General features: G+C 44.1%; 1 protein-coding gene across 8 annotated transcripts in view; it reads right to left on the reverse strand.

Annotated features, from left to right (window-relative positions):
- Positions 1-14,186, reverse strand: part of KDM2A (lysine demethylase 2A) — a 361,653-nt gene that overhangs the window by 237,271 nt on the left and 110,196 nt on the right. For all 8 annotated transcript variants that reach the window (XM_069980774.1, XM_069980773.1, XM_069980770.1 and 5 more), the window contains 3 exons: positions 2,324-2,477; positions 1,070-1,185; positions 798-924 (listed from right to left, as the gene is read on the reverse strand). In XM_069980774.1, coding sequence (XP_069836875.1) covers positions 798-924; positions 1,070-1,185; positions 2,324-2,477 — 397 coding nt within the window. The remainder of the gene's footprint in view (positions 1-797; positions 925-1,069; positions 1,186-2,323; positions 2,478-14,186) is intronic.

Here is a 14,186-nt window from a genome sequence, read left to right on the forward strand (position 1 = left end):
AATGCAGTGGTCACTGGTGGTTTCAGCAGAAGGTTTTTGTGCAGTGGCTGTGCTAAATACAGGCAACTAATGGATTGCAGCAGCAGAAAAGTATTGCTTGGAAATGGCATCAACTTTAAAGTGTCACGGTCGTTAAATTTTTTTGCAGAAATCAATAGTCCCGGCGATTTTAAGAAACTTTGTAATTAGGTTTATTAGCCAAATCTGCCATTATCTGCATGTAAAAAGTTTTTTTCCAGGTCCCCCCCCCCCCTCTCCTTTCTGCTGTCCACTCCTCAGAATGAGGAAATCTCGACTGTTTTTTCATCTCTTTCATCAGTGGGGTCCTGTCTGGTCTATGAAGAGGGGAGGGAGAAGGAGCAGATTAGGGAGAAGGAGCAGATTAGCGAAAACAAAGGATTGCACAGCAGGGGAGCTATTCAGAGCCCTAATTAGTGGTCAGATAGCTCAGTTCTGATGTCAGAGGAGAAAGCCCGGGATGTGAATGTAAATTAACTCTTTGTTGTCCTGTCTTGCTGCCTTTACCTTCTCTCTCCATAGGAAAACCATGAAGACAGGGGGAGATCTTCAAACTGATTTTTCATTAAAAAATGCATTTTTCAGCTAATAAACCTAATTACAACGTTTCCTAAAATGGCCTGGACTATTGATTTCTGCAATAAAAATTTTAACGACAGTGACACTTTAAATTGTAAGGTGCAATGGCAAAAATTTTGGTCGCCATCTGTAGCCTTCAACAGTAAGTAAAAGTTTTAACCACATAACAGAGACTGTCATCCAATGATAAAAGCCTTCACCTATGCTTAGTGACTCCCTCTGGAAATCCTTCGTTAGATGAGATCTCCTGGTCATGCAGTAAACATATCGCTCCAAGACGTACCAGCACATCTCATAATAAAACGGGTAACGGAACTTTGTGGGGACCTGAAAAAGATTAGTACGTGTATATATATATATATATATATATATATATATATAAATAAAATAATAATAATAAATGTTGTTTATTTTGCAGTTAGGCCTATAGCATTGTTGGACAAAGCGCCGCTTTTTTTTTTTTTGTACTCACCCGTGTTCTGTCTTCAATGCTATAGATACGGAGTTGCATTGGGATATTAAAACTGTGTAAGAAGTTTCCTCCAAAAACTAGAGTATCCTGAGGAGTGTAAACAGCATGGATCCATCCTATAATGGCACAACAATTCACTTACTGTAGTGTAAAATAATACAACCAGCTTTCTGCATATAACACCTGATATGGGGATGTTGGCTTGACACTCTGGGAATACCCACTGCTATTTTCTTGCAAATTCTGTAGGAGCCCACTACAAATGTTGTTGAAAGTTTTTTTTAACCCTGGTAATATAATAGGGGGCAATGTTAGAATACGAATTGTCTTTAAATATTGACTGTAATGTTTCTGAGACCAGATCACGCATGGGATTAAACCTACTTTTAAGTCCCCTTTTGGAGACCTTTTGGTTATTAATATGTTACATACATCAATTGTATGTTGTGTGATTATGTTTTGATTATTATCATATGCTAAAAAGGAATAAAGACAAACTACCTATATATTGATAAATCACTTTAACGTGCATCATAATTGTATATCATATGTTCAAGCCTTGCATGGTGCAATTTTTGTTTTTCCTTATTGTCGCTCATTGAAAAATCACAGTAAAAATAATCTGATTTAAAAAAAATAATAAAATACCACCTGAACCAATAACCCATATGTTTTTATAGCAACCAATGAAAACCAATATCCTGAACTGGAAGTTAGAGATGTACTCTTAGATGAACTCAAGTGTTTTCTAGTGCTGATACATGCAGAGAACCTTTGTCCCCTCCGCTTAACCCTGCACAGTAAACGGCAGCAGTAGGGTGTGAACTCACCACATGGCAGGAATCCCTTTACTTGGACTTCCAGTTACTGCCAAGGACTGCCGTCCTTGGTGTCGGTGGGAAAGGGGAGGTCATTGCACAGGAGCAAACTCTCAGCTTTTACTTCATTTTCATTGACTTAAGTGGATAGTTCAACAGATTTTTGCTATAGGACTACATACAAAGACATTTTCCGGAAATAGAAAAGAGCACAGCTACTTTCTTACAAAAATAGCACAAACCCAGTCTTTAGGTTATGTGTTTTACTGTAATTCAGCTCTGTTCACTTCAATGGATCGAAGCTGCAAGACTACACCCAAACTGAAGCCAGGAGAGGTGCTATTTCTACAACAAATCAGCCATGTTTTTCTAAACCTGGACAACTCTTAGTATCCACCAGCCATGAAAAATGCAAAGCAACATCTACAGGTAGTACCTGATGGGATGACAAATGTGTAGCCTTGCTTTAATTCAACTCGCTGGCAGTCTGTTACTCTGTCTCCTAGAAAGATGTCCCCTTGTTTTCCAGAAAGCAGCCAATTCTCATACATTTCCAAATTCTGGTCCGTAGGTGGTATTAACCAAAAGACCTACAGGAAGACACCACAGAGGTTTTCACACTTTGTTAACCATTTTACAAATTATATATAGTCACACTTCTTAGAGACCTAGGTTCTGCCATTGTCAATACAATGCATTTAGTTCATCTGCATACTCACAAAATCAGCATGTATTTGGCACTGCAGATTAAACAGTAAAAGAAAACATATCTACATGTATTGATTAAGTATAGGAATTTAAAACAGAGGAACTATTAGAATGGTGCTAATTGATCACACGCATTAATGAATCTGTGAGAACTTTCAGAAGACAACAAATACCACATCTATCTTGGGCAGACAGGATCCAAATAATCTTTTTATAGCACCCACAGGACATGCAGCCACATGAAGCATGCAACCTACAGCGTTATCAGAGGCACTGAAGTGCTGTTAACTTTTGCTTTCTTCTGTTGCTACCTCCTGTTGGCTTGCACTCTACCCATGTCCTGTGGGTGCTATAAAAAGAATATTTGGATCCTATCTGCCCAGTTTGTAGGCTTAATCTTAGCCCAGTTGATGCCATTGCTAGTGTAAGAATGCTAGAGTAGGACCTTAACGTGGTGACATGGTACACTCTGATCAAATAGTTTGCCAAGATCTTTTTTTTTTTAATATCTATAGTTATGTCAAATAAGCGTAGGATATGAGACCCTTATTGATAGAAAAAAATCAATGTATGTGTGTCCCCACTTGTAAATGCTAAGTAGAAACTATTTAGAAAGAAGTGGTAGACTGACTCTTGCAATTAGGGTGTCAAACAGGATATTTATTCAGTGAAGGATATTTACAGTGAAGCATAGTACATAGCAAAACTTGTAGAGCTATAAATAGGTAAGTATGGTAAAGGAAGGGTATATGTCCAGATCATTACACCCTACCTAGTTCTAAGAGCCGCTTAGATAAAGCGTCCCCTTTGTACCGAGCGGAACTGGCCCTACTCTAGATGAGAGAGGCAGTCTGATAGTCCGGTTGTTAGATTAGCTGTGTCGTAGTTATTGCTGCTTAGATTAGCAGCAGTACTTTCTGATGTATATGACAAAAGGTTCTTCGGCTTCCGTTCCTCTTCAAAAGGAAATAGTTTTTCCACTGATTATGTGACGTGTTTCCCCCGTAAGGTAGAAATGTCTGAGTTCATAAGGGATATTAAGTGGATTGTCAGCCGTATCAGGTTTTCACACAGTGATCTTTCCTAAATGTCCATGATGGTATTTGAAATGCATGATGGTCCAAGATGGAGCAAGACTGAGATGATATATGAAAACAATCTTTAATCGGTGTATACGGTGTCACTGGTGCAGGTCCAGGGTGGGTGTCCAGTATATGGATACAATGATATGATGTCCCAGCAGTAAACAGTAACGCACCGCGTCCATTGCTGCTACAGCCACCACACTGTCACCTGACGTCCGCCCAGATCTGAGGATTGTTACTGTTTACTACTGTGACGTCATATTATTGTATCCATATACTGGACACCCACCCTGGACCTGCACCAGTGACACTGTATACACCGATTGAAGATTACTTTCATATATCATCTCAGTCTGGCTCCATCTTGGACCATCATGCACTTCAAATACCATCATGGACATTTAGGAAAGATTACTGTGTGAAAACCTGATACGGCTGACAATCCACTTAATATCCCTGATGAACCCAGCCATTTCTACCTTACGGGGGAAACGCGTCAGATAATCAGTGGAAAAACTATATCCTCTTGAAGAGAACCGGAAGCCGAAGAACTTTTTGTCATACAAATCAGAAAGTGCATACTACACACATACTGCTGCTAATCTAAGCAGCAACAACTACGACACAGCTAATCTACCAACCAGACTATCGGACTGTCTCTCTTATGTAGAGTAGGGCCAGTTCCGCTCGGTACAAAGGGGACGCTCTATCCAAGCGGCTCTTAGAACTAGGTAGGGTGAAATAGACCTCCATGACCTGGACGTACACCCTTCCTTTACCATACTTACCTATTTATAGCTCTACAAGTTTTGCTATGTACTATGCTTCACTGTAAATATCCTTCCCCGAAAAAATATCCTGTTTGACACCCTAATTGCAAGTGTCAGTCTACCACTTCTTTCTAAATAGTTGCTACTTTAATATCTATAGAGCAGATTTTTTTTTTATCGTACACCAGGGGAGTATCTACGGTAAGGACTTGTACCTGTCGGTTGCTGTTGCACTTTTTTTTTTGTCTGTACTTCAGCCACATGCAGCGTGCAACCTACAGTGTGAACAGAGGCACTGGAGTGCTGCTGACTTTAGCTTTTTTATGTCAGAGTGACATGTCAAAAGTCTTGATCGGTCCAGGTCTGAGTGTTTTGACATACCAAAGCGTGAGAATAAGGGCCCTTTTAAACTGAAAGATTATCTGACAGATTATCTGCCAAAGATTTGAAGCCAAAACCAGGAATGGTAATGAAAAGAGGAGATATCTCAGGCTTTCCTTTATTACCTGCTCTCTGTTTATAGTCCATTCCTGGCTTTGGCTTCAAATCTTTGGCAGATAATCTGTCAGATAATCTTTCGGTGTAAAAGGGCCCTTAGCGAGGAGAGGACCGCGCTGCAGTGATGTCCACTCTGTGTTACATGACACAGAGCTGGGAGAGGACCGCGGTATGACAGGATGATGACAGGTACACTTTAACCCCTTGGCGTCCCATGATCTGATACGTCATGGTGCCGCTAGGGGGGATTCAGAGCCCGCTCTGTACCGCCACGCTCCTAGCTGCTATCTGCAGCCAGGGACTGCGGGTATTAGCGGGTGTAGGGCCCACCTGATAATTAGGACGGTTTAATGCAGTTGTCAAACATGACAGCCGCATTTAAATGCCCTGCACAGCCCAATCCCTGGTATCTAATGGATGGATACCCCGCCCCACCATGATGCAATCACAGAGGAAATACTTCTAATTAATGTAAGTTAATCCCCGCCCCTAATAAAAGTTTGAATCAGCCCTCATTTACCATTTTATAAATAAAAAAGATAAACAAACATTTGGTATCACTGTCTGCGTATTCACCAGAACTATTAAAATTATCACATTCCTAATCTTGCACGTTAAATGACATAAGTGCAAAAAAATTCCAAATTGTGCATTTTTGGTCGCATGAAATTCAGAAAAATTGTAATAAAAAGTCATTAAAAAGTTGCATATCTGCAATCAAGGTACCAAAGTACAGATCATGACAAACACCGCTCCATAGACCAAAAATAAAAAGCATTGTAAGGATGGGAATAGAGCAATTTTTTGTTTTTATTAAAAGGTTTAAATTTTTTTTTTTAAACCTGTAAAATAAAATGCAAGTTATGGAAGTTGCATATCATTTTAATCATACCGACTTGAGGAACCTAAATAGCAAGTCAGTATTAACATAGGGCAAATGGAATAAACACACACACCCCATTTAAAAAAAAAAAAGAAAAAAAACTGCTTTGTTTTGAATTTCACAGCGCAAATAATTTGGAAAAATCTAGTCTGTCATTGCAAAGCACAATTAGCTGCGCAAAAAATAAGGGCTCATGTTGGCCTGTAGGTGAAAAAATGCTGTGGTCTTTTCATATTCAAAATTTAAGATTTTCATATACAGAAAAATAAAAAGAAAAAAGGAAAGAACCATAGAAAAAGGAAGGAAAAGTAAGTATATATCATCAAGTAGAACATACTATAAAAAAATAGGGGAACACCCAAGGGAAGAATATAAGGAGGACATAAGGGCATCTTGTTATAGAAACCCAAAGACATATATACATCAATTTCAGAAGAGACCCTTAACAGCTTAATCAAAAAAAATATAAGATAGAGAATGAATTATGGATTTTAAACAGCCCAAAATTAGCAAAACATAACTGAGCAATGGCATCCACTGGAAAGAAAAAGGAAGGATGCTAATTCGCTATAGGGGGTCGTAATATACCCAGAAACGGTTGTTAACCCTGTCAACTAAAAAAAAAAAATTAAAAAAAAATAGAAAAGTCAAGGGTCAAGAATAGTATCAGTCTGGGGCAAGAAGAACTTAGTATTTATCAGTGGTTACAAAATCCTACCACAGGAACCAGGTTTTAGCATATTTCTTAAAGGGGTTTTCAAGGAAAAATCAATAAATTAGCTATGGAAAGGGTTAACCAAGGTTAACCCTTTCCTAATATACTTACCAGTCCTTTATTGGCCCCCCAAGGAGATCTCCGGTCTGGTCACGTGAGCTGCGAGTCGCGGATCCTCTTCTTCCGGTTCGGTGACGTCACCATACCCGGCCGGAGTCTGGCTTTCCTCCTTAGCAGCAGAGCACTGAACCCTGACTGGCTGGCGTGTAGCCAATCAGGGTTTAGTGCTCTGCATCCCACCACGCTCCAGGTCCCCTGAGCCTGCTGTACCAGGGGTTGTGGGGGCTCAGTGCCAGTCACCAGTGACATGGGCTGGGCCGGCGTCACTGTGTGAGGGGTCCCTGCATCCAACATCACCCCCCAGTATGTCAGCGATGCCGACCGTGTCCCGGGAGGGGATGCAGCGGGCAGCATTACTTCATTCATAACTACCAGACACCCGGAGCAGAGCTATGAATGAAGTAATGCCGCCCGCCGCATCCCTTCCCCTCCCAGGACTCAGGGTCAGCATCCCTGGGAGGGAAGTCCTGCAGAGTGGTGCTGATCCCCACCCCCCCCGTGTGATCAAAGATCTCACCCCCACCCCCCCGGAGTGTGCTGCCGCACTGCTATGGTCTCAGCACCTTTTTCAAGCAGCCGGCCGTACTCAGCTGACAGGCGCTGTGTGTGCAGGAGAGATTTGCTTCGTACACAGCGCCTGTCAATCACCCTGATAAAACTCAGCTTACAGGAGCTGTGTACGGAGCAAATCTCTCCTGCACACACAATGCCTGTCAGCCGAGTACAGCCGGCTGCTTGAAAAAGGTGCTGAGACCGGAGCAGGGCGGCAGCACACTCCGGGGGGTGGGGGTGAGATCTTTGATCACACAGGGAGGGGGGGGCCAGGGGGGGGGATCAGCACCACTCTGCAGGACTTCCCTCCCGGGTGTCCATGAGTCCCGGGAGGGGAAGGGATGCGGCGGGCGGCATTACCTTATTCATAGCTCCGCTCCTCTCCGGGTGTCTGGTAGTTATGAATGAAGTAATGCTGCCCGCTGCATCCATTCCCGGGACACGGTCGGCATCGCTGACATACGGGGGGGGGGGGGGGTTGATGTTGGATGCAGGGATCCCTTACACAGTGCTGACGCCCCCTCACATAGTGCTGACGCCGACCCAGCCCATGTCACTGGTGACCGGCACTGAGCCCCCACAACCCCTGGTACACAGGCCCGGATTGGTAATCTGGCATACCGGGAAAATGCCCGCTGGGCTGCCCGATTGCCAATCCGGGGGCCGCCTAAGGTGCATGTTAGAATTATATTAATATAAACCAACAGCGCAGCGGCTGCAGGACACCACGCTGCTTAGAAATCTTCTGAGGAGGGCTGCAGCTGCTGACAGTCTCATCCTGTCACAGCAGTGAGGGGAGCACGTTGCTGGACGCAGCAGAGCAGTTGCTGGCGGCACAGAGGAGGAGGGGGAGAGGATCATCTTTTGAAAACAGTTAGTGCTAGTGGTGCAGGGCCGGCTGTCTGCTCCTGCCTGAGTGACTACTCACATGTCGGGAGGTAAGCCGGAGAGAAGAGAAGTGCTGGCTGATGCTGTGGGAACACAGTGACCTCCCCTGCAGGCAGAGACCCTTGGGCTGGTTGGTAGGTCCCTGTAGGGGCTCCCCTCCTCTGATTCCCAGCCCCTACAGGTGCAGAAGCCGACTTCCAAGCAGTGTCTTGAGCTGGGATGTATTCTGTGGGCACCTGTTTGGCTCCGCCCCCTGGCCTTTAGCCCCGCCCCCACACGGGCCACAATGCAGTTGAGGACAAGGCTGGATACCCATCTTCTAGCAGTCACCTCAGCTCCCTCAGGCACCCCCAGTCCTCCCAGAAGCAGGTGAGTTGGTTGCACTGCTGTTTTTCATGGGAGCAATCCCACAGTGACAAAAAGGTGACAGGAATAGGGGCTGAAATTCTGCCACCACATCCATACAGAGAATTATTGACCCTGGGTGGCCATTCCAGTCCCTCTTCCTGTCATCCTAGTGATATGACTCTTGGGGTGGAATCAGTCCCTACAGAGATTATAACAATAGGAGACAAAGGAAAACTATCAGCCTGCAAAGAACCCTTCTGATACCCCGTGCAGCTGCGGACATCATGTCTGTGGTGATGGCCCCCAGAGCGCCCCCTCACCTGATGTGATGCCTACCTATGCACACATGGCTGCTGTTCCTGCACATGCGCATCAAAGACCAGAATGAATGTGCATAGGTGGGTGTCACCGAATGAGGCGGCAGGTGGGGTGAGGGGGTGCTCTGGGGGGCTGAGGAAGGCCCGCAGTGCTCCCTACTAGATGATATGCATATTTGCTTTAGATGAAACTTCACCAAAACAAAAGGACCTAGGGGGAAAAAGTCAGTCGCCACAGACATTGTGTCCGCAGCTGCAGGGGGTATCAGTGGGGTTTGTTTGCACTCACGTCATGAACCTCTGTTTTTCCTCCTGGAAATGTCTTATATAAGGTCAGCTTTACATGGAGACTTTTGTAACGCAGTCTGTTCATTTTACCTATGAGGCTCCAGCTCCAGTATACAGCAGTCCATTTAGTTGTGGGACACTGCTGTCAGTCAATAGGTAATATGAATGAGTAACTACCGAAAGTCTCTGAGTAGTCCAGGACTATTGGGTGCTGCCATGTTCCTGTCCCTGGACCCTGTACTGTATGGGACAAGGCACTATGACAAAGAAAATATTTACATCCATACATTTATATATTTTCAGGATGAAAAAGAGAAACACAAGGCTCTGGAATCATTATGGATACTACATTTACATACTTGTAAATACTTGTATTTCCTAAGGCTACGTGTGCACAGCGCAAAGGTGGCAGAATTCCGCCGCAGAATCCCACCAGCCTCCGTGTCATAATGACAGTCTATGGGAGGCTCGCACGCCTCTTCTCTCCGGACTGTAGAATGAACATGTTCATTCTTCAGCACCGAGAGTGGAAGTGTGCGAGCCTCCCATACACTGTCATTATGACACGGAGGCTGGTGGGATTCTGCGGCAGAGAATTCCGGTGGCAGATTATTTATTAGCCTATGTTCACACACAGCATTTTTGCTCAGTATTTTGTTAATTTTTTTTGCAACCAAAACCAGGAGTGGATTGAAAACACAGAGGCTATGTTCACACACTGCTGAAATTGAGTGGAAGGCTGCCATTTATTGGCAAATAACGGCCATCATTTCAAAACACTGGCAGTTGTTTTGAAATAAGGCCGTTATTTACTGTTGCAAATTTTGGTTGCAAAAAAATGACCAAAACACTGAGCTAAACTACTGCATGGGAACATAGCCAGATGGTACATGTAGTGCATAGTGCATCTAATCAGTTCTATACTGTGTACTACAGTCGGCAGGGTGATAATACTTTCCAGTGCACCTATGTATTATGTGTTATATCGTTCTTTGTGTGGTGGTAGTGAACACTTATTTCTAACTGGGATTAGTTTCTGTGGTCCTTTCTTTTTCCTTCTTGTGATGATGGTGGAGGTCACCTATTGAAATGAGCAGCAAGGGTTGTGACCTACTAAATCAGAGTTTGCAACAGCGTGCATTCCGCTCTATATTAAAGGGGTACTCTGGCGAAAATCTTTTACTTTTAAATCAACTCCAGTCTGACACAGTGCTCTCTGCTGCCACCTCTGTCCATGTCAGGAACTGTCCAGAGCAGCAGCAAATCCCCATAGAAAACCTCTCCTGCTTTGAACAGTTCCTGACATGGACAAAGATGGCAGCAGAGAGCATTGTGTCAGACTGGAAAGAAAACACCACTTCCTGTAGGACATACAGCAGCTGATAAGTATTTTAAGGCTGGAGAGAATACACCACTTCCTGCAGGACATACAGCAGATTATAAGTACTGAAATGTTTGAGATTTTTTAAAGTGGTACCTTGGTTTAAGAGTAACTTGGTTTAAGAGCGTTTTGGTTTAAGATCTCACAACAAAATTGTGACTTGGTGTAAGAGCTCCCTGTACTGGGTGGGAGGAGGAGTGGGGGAGGGGCATGGTCTGCATGGGGGGTCTACAGCCTTGTACTCTAACCCAGGAAGTCTCCCTTGCCTTCCAAATCATAGCAGATCCACTTCAGGCTGGGGCTTACATCAGGGGACAGGACTGTGGAGGTAATCTCTCCATAGCTGTAACCCCTCTCTCCCCAGACAGAGAGTGCTGCATGTATGTGCCCCCATATGTCCTGCTCATTCCTTCCTGCTCCCTGCAGTCTCTGTCAGTCCTGATTGGTCCATGCTGAACACACACCCTTCCCCATTGGCATCATGTGACCACACAGACCTCTGACAGCAGCCCTGCTCCTCTATTCTAGCCATTTGTACTACACTACTGCATTATGGGGATCTGCAGCTCCATCCTGTATCTACAAGCTGCTGCTGCGTTATCAGGGTTATGCAGTTACATTACATTATACACCACATTATACACCACACTATACATTATACACCACATGCTGATTGCTATACTGTACAGTAACTTATAATATCACATATTCTGCTGTTTCTGAATGTTTGTTTCATCTGTTTTACATGTTATTCAGAATATAAAATCATTATTTTTGTGGTGTAAAACCAATTGTCTGCATATCAGTGATTTCTTATGGGAAAATGTGCTTTGGTTTAAGAGTGGATTTGGATTACAAGCACAGACCCGGAACAAATTGTGCTTGAACTCCTAGGCACCACTGTATTTAAAAATCTGTATAACTTTCTGACACCAGCTGATTTGGAAAAACAAGATATTTACCGGAGTACCCCTTTAAGGCTGGTTTGTGGGCCGATTATTGGCAAGGAGCGTTGCTAGAAATGTTCCTTTGTCTAATAATCGGCCTGTCTAAAAGGTCCTTAACACAGAAACCTCAGCTGATCTTATCTTTTGTGCGGGCAGTAAAATATATCACTATGGCCCGCACATCTCACTGGACAATAGCAGTATATTTCAATGGCCACATGAACAATACAGTGATCGTTCCTGTGGCTGGCTGCTCGATTACTTGTACCTTCTGAGGGCGCTGCAAATGAGCGCCAGGGGTATTGTATGTGGGCTGGTAGGGTTTCACTGCCAGGGCTGCTTTTTAGTCCCAGTCCGGCCCTGCTGGCACAGCAGGCTCAGCGGACCTGGAGCGTGGTGGGACGCAGAGCACTAAACCCTGATTGGCTACACGCTAGCCAGCCAGTCAGGGTTCAGTGCTCTGCTGCTAAGGAGGAAAGCCAGACGCCGGCCGGGTATGGTGACGTCACCGAACCGGAAGAGGATCCGCGAGTCGCAGCTCAGGTGACCAGACCGGAGATCTCCTTGGGGGGCCAATAAAGGACTGGTAAGTATATTAGGAAAGGGTTAACCTTGGTTAACCCTTTCCTTAGCTAATTTATTGATTTTTCCCGGAATACCCCTCTAAACGGACGGCGCGAATCAGCTACTAGTTCCTCCATTCTACAAATATTGGCAATCTCAGATAGCCAAATGTGCATAGTAGGGGGTTGCATATTTTTCCACAAGCGAGGGATACCTGATTGCGCGGCCATTAAAAGAAAACTTAATTAAAAGAGAGATTTCTTTCAACGCTTCTCCGGCAAAGGTGTGATAGAGAGAAGCAAAGGAGCAGCGTCATGATCCAGACAAACATCTGTCAGTTTGTGAATAAGATCAATTACCTTACTCCAGAATTCGTAAATCGACGGGCATTTCCACCAAATGAGTGACCCTCTCTCCAGCACATCTCGGAGGTTGATGGATACATTTTATGCAATACAGTCGGCACAGTCTCTTGTGCTTTACAAGAGATGGACGTTTTAAAACACATAGTCATAGATTTGTCCCAATCCAGCACAGAAATATCTCTGCCCAGTTCACTATTCTATTTAGCTACATATGATGGTGGCTTACTATGCAGAGGTTCCAGCAGAAGAGAATAAGGAATAGAAATCATCCCCTTAAGTGGAGCACTCTGCGTACAAAGTCGTTCAAAAGAAGTCAAAGATCTACTAAGTTGGAGTTTCCGTTTAGGAGTTGCAAGGTTACCAAATACTGGAGAGAGAGGGCCATCGCTTGAAAAAAGACAATTACTCAAAGAAGCGGAGTTCAATGCCTCCCTGATAGACATGTCTCCGGTATTAAAATCTAAGTTTGACTATCCCCCCATGATTTATGCGGATATTCATGACCACGTGCTTGGTTCCTTTCCAGAGCCACAACTTTCTACGGCTACCCATTGTTTTTGGTGGTTTGTGAAAGGAAACAATCAAGTATTCTGGAATTTATCACTGCTAAGTAATACAGCCTGAGGTCAGGTAAAGCCAAACCCCCATACGCTTTTTCTCTTACTAAAACCTCCAGTGTAATGCGCAGTCTCTTACCTGCCCAGACAAACCATGTAAAGAGTTTTGAAAGATTGGAGAAGAAGGACCTTGGAAGATTGATAGGTAAAGTCTGAAATAGATATAACAATCTTGGAAGTGGATTCATCTTAAGTATGTTTACATGGTCCAGCCAGGAGAGATCCTTCTTCTCCCATCGTGCAATGTCCGACTTGGCTCTGTCCTTAAGGGGTTTAAAAGGTAGTTCACCAAAAAGTTTACTTTCCCAAATAAACTGGAGCCAGAAATTTGTAATTTACTTCTATTTAAAAAATAGACTGTGTCAGACTGGAGAGTATACACAACTTCCTGAGAATTTTTGTAATAGAAGTAAATTACAAAACATTCTCGCACCAGTTGATTTGAAGGGGAAAAAATGGTCCATTTAAGCTATATCCAAGGGAAATTATTCTATTTCTGTAATTCCAACACTAAATGCAGAAAATCCACAGTGTGTCAATTTTTGCATAAAAAACACTGCATATTTATTGTGGATTTTCCCCACTGCCTTCCCCAGGGAACTCAAACTGGGCTATGGATTTGACATGGAACCACTGCAGATTCACCCCCCCCCCCCCCCCCCCCCGTGACAACATATAGGGGACTGTGCCCTTAACTTCTCCCCTGGCCATTTCCTCCTCCCTATATATCTCCAGCTAGGGCTGGGCGATATGGCCAAAAAATTATAACTCGATTTAAATCTCTTTTTTTTTTTTTCTTTTTTGCCAAATAAACAGGACCTTTGAGACAACTGTATTGCTTCCCACTGTAAAAGTTCACCCCCTGTGCCCCATGTAGTATAGGAGATCTTCTTTGTGCTCCACATAGGTAGGGAGTAGTAGGGGACATTTAGTGGATTTAGTGGAAGGGGCGTAGTAGTACAGGTATAGATGAGGGGTGTAGCAGTAGTACAGGACTGGAGGCAGGAGGGCACATACCCGGTATTCCCCTCCTCCTCTCACCCTGGCAACATACGTTATCCTCCTGACAGCACACGGAGGTCCCCGGTCTCTTGAGGAGGAGGCCGCAGGGACAACAGAATTCGGGTGACTGGCAGAATTATAGCTTTGTTGCGGTTACTGGAGTTGTACAGCAGGATCGATCCTACTGTACAGCTCTAGTAACTGCAGCAACGCTATCATCCTGCCAGTGACCCGAACTCAGTTGTCCCTGC

This window comes from Dendropsophus ebraccatus, chromosome 8 (genome assembly GCF_027789765.1).
Source record: "Dendropsophus ebraccatus isolate aDenEbr1 chromosome 8, aDenEbr1.pat, whole genome shotgun sequence".
NCBI classification, from domain to species: Eukaryota; Metazoa; Chordata; class Amphibia; order Anura; family Hylidae; genus Dendropsophus; species Dendropsophus ebraccatus.